Below are 10,372 nucleotides of genomic sequence, written 5' to 3' on the forward strand. Positions count from 1 at the left end.
CTTCCGGTTTTCTGGTGGTTTATTGGAGATAGGAGTCTCACAGTCGCTCCTGCCCGGGCTGGCTTTGAACCGTGATCCTCAGAGCTCAGCCTCCTGAGTAGCTAGGATTACAGGCGTGAGCCACCAGCGCCCGGCTGTTTTTTTTTTTTAAAGAAGGAAATAAATTGAACAGAGCAAGCTCCTATGACAGCGTGTGCTTCTGTTTTCTAGTAATATATATACTCATATGCACACACACACACACACACACACACACATACACACTCATCTCATATAATTAATTATGAAAGATCTAGGGAACTTTCATGAAGACTGGCATGTAGTAAGCTCTCCTGAATGCTAGCTCTTGTGTCACCATTGTGATAACTATTGTATTCCATGGTCCCTAAGACAGAATCCAGCCCAGGCATTCATGAGCAGCCCAGTAAACACTCTGTTCAGACTGAAGAGCTCTCTGTGTTTTTAGTGCAAGTGCTGCCAAAGTGAACATGTGCTCTGACAAACACTGAGCCCTGGTGCCGTGCCAGCCACCATGGATGGCATCAGCTCCTAATGCAGTGTCCTGTTCTGATCTTTGTAAACTTGGTATCTATCATAGTAAATCTATTTGGACAAGAAAAACAAGGCCCAGGAAGTCATCTGCAAGACACAGGGACAGATTAAAATAGACACAAGGTGTATAAGGGAAAGTCAATATAGGCATTCTGACTCAAGTTCTTGCTGTTCATTGCTCACAGAGAGTGCAGAGGAAAGGCAGCCATTCGTTGATGCTCTGCTCCTGTCTTCTAACATTTAAGGAGCTATCACTGTATGTACGATCCACATTCTAAAACGATGGCAACAGAACTTTTTTGTTTTACTTTCTTAATTAGCTTTAAGTAGCTGTCTGGAAGGGTTTCAATTCAAGGGAAGCCTTTTAAGTTTCAAGAGACCCTGGGATAGAGCCTAGGGGCTAGAAACCTGCCCACGTGGTTATGCCGGACTACAAACGAGATCATTTCCCACCGGTTAAGGTCCAGTCCACAGAAAGCACGTAGCTGGCACTCATTGGAGGTCTCTGCTGTCCGCCGGGTCCTACATTTCATGGCATGCTTGTGCCTCACCAGCCCTACAGTCCACATCTAGCCTTATTCTGTAAGTATGCACATCAAGGCTCAGAAAGTTCACACAATAAACCAGAGATCTCACACTCAATGTACAAGTGAGTTTCAAACACACTCATCATCCCACCAAGGTGTCTTAACTACACAGCACTGCTTCTTTTTTTTTTTTGGGGGGGTCCAGTCGTGGGGCCTGAATTCTGGGCCTGGGTGCTGTCCCTCAGCTCTTCAGCTCAAGGCTAGCACTCTACCACTTGAGCCACAGCGCCACTTCCGGCTTTTTTCTTTTTGCTTATGTGGTGCTGAGGAATCGAACCCAGGGCCTCAGGCGTGCAAGGCAAGCGCTCTACCACTGAGCCACCTTCCCAGCCCACAGCACTGCTTCTTAATATAAGGGATTATCTTTCAAGCTGTGGTTGAATTCTAGCTCTGCTACTGTAGCCACATAATCAGGAGTAAGCTTTTAACCTCTCCTTCACCTTTTTTTTTTTTTTGTAGGTCGTGGGGCCTGAACTCTGGGCCTGGGTGCTGTCCCTCAGCTCTTCAGCTCAAGGCTAGTGCTCTACCATTTGAGCCACAGCACCACTTCCGGTTTTTTTTCTGCTTATGTGATAATGCTCATGCATGTGAGGTAAGCACTCTACTACCGAGCCACCTTCCCAGACCCTCTTCTTCACCTTTGAGTGGTAGCCATAATAGTACCCACCTAAGAATTGTGATAATTAAATGAAATGATGCATACTCACTTGAAGCATCATACTTCAGGTCAAGAAAGCTTTGTCAGCCTCTGTTGTTATCATACACTACTACTGGGTATTATTCTGAAAAGAAAAATCAGGCACTGGTGGTTCACACCTATCATCCTAGCTACTCAGGAGGAAAAGATCTGAGGACCATGGCTCAAAGCCAGCCCAGGCAAAAAAGTCTGTGAGACTCTTATCTCAATAAACTACCCAAAAGTGGGAAGTAGAGGTATGGCTCAAATGGTAGAGCACTAGCGTTAAACAAAAAAAAGCTCAAGGGCAGTGCCTATGCCCTGAGTTCAAGCCCCGGGACTGGCACCAATTAAAAGGGGAAAAAAAGGAAGTTCCACCCTTGGGTGTCCCTTCCTCTTCAGAAGCTACACAGTTCAGGGGCTGGGAAGGTGGCTCAGTGGTAGAGCGCTTGCCTTGCATGCCTGAGGCCCTGGGTTCGATTCCTCAGCACTACATAAGCAAAAAAAAGCCAGAAGCGGCGCTGTGGCTCAAGTGGTAGAGTGCTAGCCTTGAGCTGAAGAGCTGATGGACAGTGCCCAGTCCCAGAGTTCAGGCCCCACGACCCAAAAAAAAAAAAAAAAATTAAAAAAAAAAAAAGAAGCTACACAGTTCAGACTTGGGAATCACAGTCTCTTCCCTCAGGCATCAGTGGGGCCTCTGGCACCACGGAACTCAATGTAGTGCAGAGTGCAGGGTGTTTCAGGGTGATGTCAGAACAGGACTGACTCTGTCTCATCCCTTCTTGGCCTACATTGCTCAAGACAGCAGCCAACAGCCACACAAAGCTACTGATCACTGGAGATATAGCTAGTCCCTGTGCTAAACAGAGTCTCAATACAAAAAAACCAAAGTATATCTCATTAGCTTTTATATTATCTGTTAAATAATATTTTGGATATGACAGGTTAACTAAAAATGTTTTTATGCTTTTAACTAAATATCCATCAAAAAATAAATTTCATCTGTATCTTTTAACATCTTAAAAAGTGGCAGCTAGAGTTGGGCACCAGGGGCTTATACCACCAGCTACTCAAGAGGCTAAGATATGAGAACGGTGATTCAAAGCCAGCCCAAGCAGGGAAAGCTCATGAGGCTTAACTCCAATTAATTGCCAAAAAGCTGAACATGTTTCTAGCTCACACAGCAGGGCACTATCATTTATCAAAAAAGCTCAACAACAGTGCTCAGGCCCTGAGTTCAAGCCCTAGGACCAGCACACATTAAAAAAAAGTGGCAGCTAGACAACTTTACATGAGACATGAAGCTCACGTGCTAACTGTTCTAGACCACACTGCACTGCACCAAAGATCTTCGCTTGTGAGGATCCAGAGTGTGGAGAGCACCAGAGCGGTGCCGACCAGCTCTCCCGGCCCCCAGCCCCAGCCCCAGCCCCACCTGAGGGGCAAGAATGGCAAACGCAAGCTGTCTTCACCATGACACACGTTACGTCTTCTACATGAGCCACCAGCCTAATCTCTAGCAAAAATGATTGGCTGACAAAGCTTTGTAAAGTATGACAAGAAGAGAATAATAGATGCACGATCTGACTAAGTCACTCACAAAAGAGAAGCTAAAGTGGCTACATATTTTCCGCATAAACTGATAAAGGAAGAAATACAATGAAAGTATTTTTCAGTTTAGAAGTAATAACAATTCAGTTAAACAAACTTTACTGAGACCCCAAGCAATGAGTTTAAAAATATTTCCCACGATACAATACGTATTAGAATTTTTCCTGTGTAAAAATTCAATGTGTTTAAGAAAACAAAAAAATAAATAAAACAAAAGCCCCAGACTAAAGGCATGGCCTCCATGCAAGGGACGACGGGTTTCTCCGATTTTTCAGACATTTTATGTAAGGAGTATGTATAGCTATATGTTAAAACATAAACCATTACCTGAGTAATACATGTGCATCACAGAGAAGAAGAAACTATAAGAATCAAGAAAAGGAAACAAACTGAAAAAACAAATAAATGAAATGATAAAGGCCCTAAATTTTGGCCATGAAAAGGTTCAAATTTAGATACTTTTCATTCAGTAAAAACACTTCATATTTATTGGGAGTTCTGCAACTTTCCGTATTTTCTAGAATGTTCTGATTCTCAAAGCAACACAGTAAACAATTGGTTTCAAACATCAATTATCTCTGCATAAGGAAACTGAAGGCAATACGGCTTTCCTTCCTTTAGGTGAGCAGGAAAAATGATGGGAATTACGTGCATTTTTCAATTATCCACAATGAGCATGTTCTATTTGTGGAAGTATGTCAGTTGGCTTGAGGAAAAACTGGCTATAACAAATTATGGATAAAGAAACAAGTGGTGCATGCCAGTAGACCAAGTTATTGAGTAAGTTGAGGCAGGAGATCACGTGAGCCCAAGTGCTCAAGACCAGCTGAGCACCATGGTGAGCCCCCCACTTCTGAAAGGGCAGGCAGAGGCAGAGGGAGGAGAGGGAGACAAGGTAGGAGAGAGAGGAGAGAGAAGAGAAGGGGAGAGAGAGGATAGAGGCAAATAGGGGAAGGGGGAGAGGTGAAACTATGGTTTTCAGAACTTAATTTGCTGGCACGTCAGGGGACTAATCCACTTGAATCCCTTTGGTCAGGTAAACCCAAGTTTCACAAATGTTCAAATCAAGTCTCTACGGTTGGGTAAACTAAGATCAAAATGATTGCTATGTAAATACAGATAACCCTCTTGTTTAGAATAGTTGTTCCCTTAATGAATTATAGCTGGAATTGTCAGGTTTCTTGGGAAAGTAACTTGAACTTGACCCTAATGTCTTAAAATTCCCACACTTGCAGACCTGTGTGTCAGAACAAAGGGCATTTTACTTCTCTTACCCAGTAAGTCAGCCTACATACCACAAAACTCCTGAGTTCTGATACTGGTCTTCTAACACGCTTTCATGGTAGCATTAAAACAGGGCTCATGGCCTTCCTTTCACTAGGGAAGATGTGTTTGTGTTGACTGAACAATTCTAGATTTGATTTACCACCTTTTGGTCCTATGTACTAGCTCATTCCTTATGGCCTAAGCTGCAAGTAATTTAACATTTTGGAAACGTATCACTCAAAACTCTCCCCCTTCCTTCAGCCACTTCTAACTATGGGACCACCAACGTTTCTTTCTTTTTCTTATTTCTGCTGCCAGGTCATGGGGCTGGAGCTCGACCTGGGCGCTGTCCCTGAGCTTTTGTGCTCAAGGCTAGCACTCTACCACTTGAGCCACAGTACTATGTTCAGCTTTTTGTGTTTCATGGAGTCTCACAGACTTTCTGCATGGGTTAGCTTCAAACTGCAATCCTCAGATCTCAGCCTCCTCAGTAGCTAGGATTACAGGTGTGAGTCACTGGCACCTAGCCAAAGTTTCTTTTTTATAATACAGCACATACTACATACATGCCAAACATGGACCCTACCAGGAGAAAGACCTCCCATTTAGCATTATCTTTTTGGCTGTCAGAGGACAAGTTCTCCCCAATTAACATAGTACACTGCAAATCCCTTGCCCTGAAGAGAAGAAAAAGGGTGCTGGTAGTAGGCCTGTGACAAGAAGTGAGAATCTGTGTAAGGAAATCCTCAGCATGGTGTAAGACATTTTAGTTAGCCTAGGACACAAGAGCCGGGCTGAATACTTCTACCCTAGTGCTTTTATTAAATAGCTATGCACTTAAAATCAAAGTAACACATTCAGAGATGAACAAAATATTAGTAAATAGGCATCACTCTTCTTTTTCCAGGGCTGAGGACCGAACCCAGGGCCTTGCGCGCGCTGGCAGGCGCCCTTCCGCCGGGCTAAACCCCCAGCCCTGGCATCACTCTTCTTTCTGCTTCTGGAAAAACTAGTGCATCATCTACCAGACAAGCCTTCTTCTGTGCATCAGAGCAGAAAGAAGGGTTTGTAAGCAACTGTGTCAAAAATGAAAACAAGAAATCCAAATTCTTACTTTTCTCCTAAGTTCTCTCTCTTGTCTCTTCAGATCTTTCTGTCTGAGGCAAAAAGAAGTCTCAAACATCGTGAATTGAGCCAAACCACTCGTATTTGTTACATCCTGTGCTCAAGTCTGCAGCATGGAGCAGGGGGATGGAACTAGATGACCTCCACCAGAGGCCTCTCCTGTGGTCTTAAGGGTCTGTGATATGGCATTTGTATAGCCAACAGGCAGCCTAACAGACAGAAGAACATGCCAGGAAAATTCAGAAGGACTCTGCTTGTCTCCTGGGCCAAAATTAAGTTGAATACACACGATGTTGAGTTTCAGGTCCAACCCTTTGCCATCAGATGGCATCAGAACAAGAAGAGTGTGGGCAGCTTTGTCTGCTCAGCCAGCTAAGGGCTGCACTGCTGGGGCCAGGCTGGCTGGCCACAGGCAGGCTCACAGAGTGGCCTCATAGCGCTGGAGCCAGACTCAACGGCCAGCCGGCGACAATCTCTCAGACACTGCCATGTGTCACATCAAACCAGCCGTCTAGCTTAGCAATGCACTCAAATTTCTCATACATTTTTCCTTCTAACATCATAACTTCAAGACAAATGACACTTTCTACAAAACCTGGGTCAGCATCTAGGAAGTGTTTCCCCAACTGGGCATTTCGTCAGCTCCTATTACACCTACTGCTAAATGACAACAAGCAGAATAATCCTCTTCCTGCACTGCCACTTAACAAATATTAAAAGTGTTATGCAGTTGGGCAACTTCATTTGGGGAGATTTTCACCCTTTATTGAGCTCTCTAGAGGCTGAGTTAAATGTTCAGGGAAAAAGTGAAATATCACAAGCTCTGATTGATGTTGAAGTAACACCAGGTATTATTTTACACAAGTGAGGTAAATCACTATGATGAAAACATCATCAGGGATTTGACAGCTTTTGAGTTTGAATCTCTCCTTTGAAATAGGAACCACAGAAGGAAAAGAAGCGCTCCCAGGCCCCGTCTGGCGTTCCCCGGCAGTCATATCAGGCCCACTAGGCAAAATGTGTTCCACCGTCCGTCAGAGGTCTTAGAGCTAGCTGCTTCAGAGCAGGCACTCGCCACCCAACTGCAGCCCGGCATCAGAGCTGGGGAGCAAGTGGCAGACTGGGCAGCACACTCTGCTGGCCCCCACTGGCTCCTCCCTGGTGTGCTTGAGGTGGAAGGTGTGCCCCAGGGCACGTCCAGCACCCATCGCTGAGTACTCAGGGGCAACCCTAGAATGAATGTCCAGTAACCGTAGGAGCCATGAGTTCTGTCTTCTCATGCTCTATGCTGCATAAACCCAGCCACATCCAAGCACTTTCCCAACTGCCACATTCCCAACTACTGTCTGTTTTCATCTAGTCTATATGGAATCAATCATAGAATCCTATCAGTTCTGTTTCCCTAACTTTTTTAGGGGGCGGGGAGGTCGTTCATGGGGCTTGAACTGAGGGCCTGGGCATTCTCTGAGCACTTTCGTTCAAGGCTAGCACTCTACCACTTTGAGCCACAACTTCATTTCAGTTTTCTGGTGGTTAACTGGAGACAAGAATCTCACAGGGAATTTCCTGGCTTCAAACTGCAATCCTCGGACCTCAGCCTCCGGAGCAGCTAGGATCACAGGAGCGAGACACCAGTGCCCAGCTTCCTTGACTCTCTTAACACATAGTATTTCTTTATTCCTACTGCCTCAAGCTTCATATACCCTTGTGCATCTTTCCTGGCCTCACGGTTCCTCAGTCTTTCCTCTAATACATCCTACACAGCAATGTTCAGCCCTTAAGCATCAATGCATAGTCCCTAACTGTTTGTGGATAAATTCTAAATTTCTTAGTATGACCAGCACCCACTAGTGCTGAGTTCCTGTTCAAACACATCATCTGTCATTCTATCACACTTAGTCTGTGTTACTGTATGGCAAATCTTCACGGCCTATCTCCAGTTCCTGTAGTTATGAACAATACTACCTGCTGTTCCCTTAGCCCTTTCTGCACACTTCTCTCCTAAACACACTGGACCCGGTGATCTCTTCAGATACTTGTTTCCCTAGAAATAATGGAACAAGAAGCTGGGGGCAGTGACCCTGTCTTTCTCTCAGAATGGGGCACAGGGGTGCAAAGAAGACATCCTCGTAAGTGTTGCTGATTCTATTAATTAAGCCAGGAGAGTGAAAAGATGCCCTTCATCAGGGTACTTGCATCTAGTCTCTTGTGGCCTGAGAGCTGGTGCTGTGACATTTATTAATCTCTCCAGGCTTTGGTTTTCCATCTGCTGAATGACTGATCCACAGTCTCTTTAGTACTTCCATTCTAGCATTCAGACTATCTTCCTTTAAACCTACAACAAAGGGAATATGAAGCCCTCTAGGAACCTGGGCAGTCTACAAGGCCAGGCAGGAAGCTGCTCTTCTGCAGGCCTCTAGGCCGAGCTCCAAAGGCTCCTGGGGAAGGCTGCTCTCTAGCACCCTTCCTCTCGTCAGCCTCCGCTGGGTATGAAGAAAATCATAGCTGCTTGTACTGTTTCAGACTACAAATTTCAGCCCCAAAGCATCTTATTAAATACTATGCACGAGTTTTAAAAAAAAAGTGAAAAGAACGATCATCCTTGCTACTTGCAAGTACTGAAAACGCAATTGCTGACTTGAGCCCCTAGGCTTCCCAATCACCTGGTGACACCGTACTCCGGAGGCGGCTGGTACCTCAGGACGGCCACTTCTGTTCTCACAGGCTGAGGGGCAGGGTACGGTGTCACCATCTCATGGAGCACCCCAGGGTGCTGGTCGTTGTAGAAAAGTCCGTGATCCTGGTTCTTGTTGACGGGAGACACCATGGGCTTGGTCTTGAAGGGGTAATCGGGTGGAGGGCCGCGCGGGTCCAGGGCTTTACTAGCAGGCGGGGCTGGGTTCGGTCCCCCTCCGGCTTTGAACCCCTTTCCATTCCCCGATCCAGGGAGGTGCTGCTTGGCACCATTCCTCTCCAGTGAGAGCTGCATGATCCTCTCGCTGAGCGAGCGGACATGGCCCTGCTTCAGCTCCTTCAAGGCGTCGTCCTTATGTGCGTGTCCGCCGTGGGCGCGGTTCACTGTGGGCCTTCCCTCTGTGCGCGACTTCTGGCTGGTGCCCCCCGCCATGTAGTAGCCGTGGCCCACGGGTGTCTGCTGCTGCTGCTGCTGTGTTTGCTGCTGCTGTGTCTGCTGCTGCCCTCTGAAAAACTGGGACTGGGCTTTGGCCTCCTCGTACGTGGGCAGCTCCTCATTGTTCTGCTGAGGCTGTGTGGGCCGGACCTGCCTCTCCATCGCCGCACTGTCCACCTGGCGTTCTTGACCCTGAGGCTCCTGGCGCGCTGACGGGTAGACCATTTGTGGCTCTTCTTGAATGAGGGTTTCCGTGGAAGAAAAGCTGCTTGCTGCGTGAGGAGGTCCTGCACTCCCTGTGGCTTGGTGCTGAATGGCCAGCAAATTCATGTTCTCGGTAGGGGTGCCATAGCGCAGTTGTTCCTGGATCAGCCGCTGTAACACTGTTCCAGCAGCCACATCCTCCGAACCTCTCATTTCCACCTCTGAGATCCTCAGGAAGTTTCAAAGAGGATCTTCAACTAAAGGATAAACACAGGAAAAGACACATCAGGCCATTCCCCAGGAAACGTGTCTCTGTGTGGTGAACAATAAACATTTTAATTACAGTAGCATTTAAAGACAAATGTCAACTATACCATCAGTTTCATCTCCCCTCTGATATCTCACGGACCTATTTCTCTAACTCCCAGCACGTCCCCTTTTCCCCCCACCTCCCGACTTTTGATTCCCTCTCTTTGTACCCACTACTCCTGAACTTTTGTATCCTTCAAACCCTCCCTCTTTCCTTTAACTTCTCCACCTGTCTCTCTTCTTCACCAGGAAAACATATCCAACTCTTTCCCATCTTAAAAAATAACAATTTTTAAAGCCCAAACCAATACACACACACACACACACACACACACACACACACACACACACACACTTCTATTGGCTCTACCATAGACTTTTCATTGTTACCCTTCATCTCCCTTTCCTTGTCTTCACTAAGCAACCTATACAACCAAAATCTCAAATGCTCTGATTAGTAACAAAACCCAAGAACAGCGTCTGGCTCTCACTGACCTACACACAGGGATATTTAGGAGATGACTGCAGAAGAAATTAAGGAATTCTATAGGGCTGGAGGAATGACTCCACAATAGTACATCTATGTATGAAGCACAAGGCCCCAAGTCTAAACCCCAATTTTATAGACTGGACACTAAAACTGAGCTTTGATCATTAGATTTGCCCTGACTCCTGGCAAAAAAACAAACAAAACAAAAGAAAAACAACAACAAAACTTACTGCTATGATCTCAGGCAAATTATTTGGCTTTTCTGCATCTCTCCTTTGAAAAATAGGGAGATTAAATATCTGCCTCACAAGAATGTCGTCAAACTTATCCCTTAGCATTAAAGAATGCAAGCTATAATTGAATGTAAATGCAAAAGTCCAACAATAAAAATAGATTGTCAAGGCAGGAGCCAGTGGCTCACA

The 10,372-nt window shown here is 45.8% G+C and overlaps 1 protein-coding gene across 1 annotated transcript in view; it reads right to left on the bottom strand.

Annotated features, from left to right (window-relative positions):
• Amotl1 (angiomotin like 1) overlaps positions 1-10,372 on the bottom strand; it is a 65,659-nt gene that overhangs the window by 30,552 nt on the left and 24,735 nt on the right. Inside the window, 3 exon segments of the mRNA XM_013009540.1 lie at positions 5,279-5,369; positions 8,481-8,983; positions 9,038-9,380. Coding sequence (XP_012864994.1) covers positions 5,279-5,369; positions 8,481-8,983; positions 9,038-9,380 — 937 coding nt within the window.

Source organism: Dipodomys ordii, unplaced genomic scaffold, assembly GCF_000151885.1.
Source record: "Dipodomys ordii isolate 6190 unplaced genomic scaffold, Dord_2.0 Scaffold10, whole genome shotgun sequence".
Lineage (NCBI taxonomy): Eukaryota > Metazoa > Chordata > Mammalia > Rodentia > Heteromyidae > Dipodomys > Dipodomys ordii.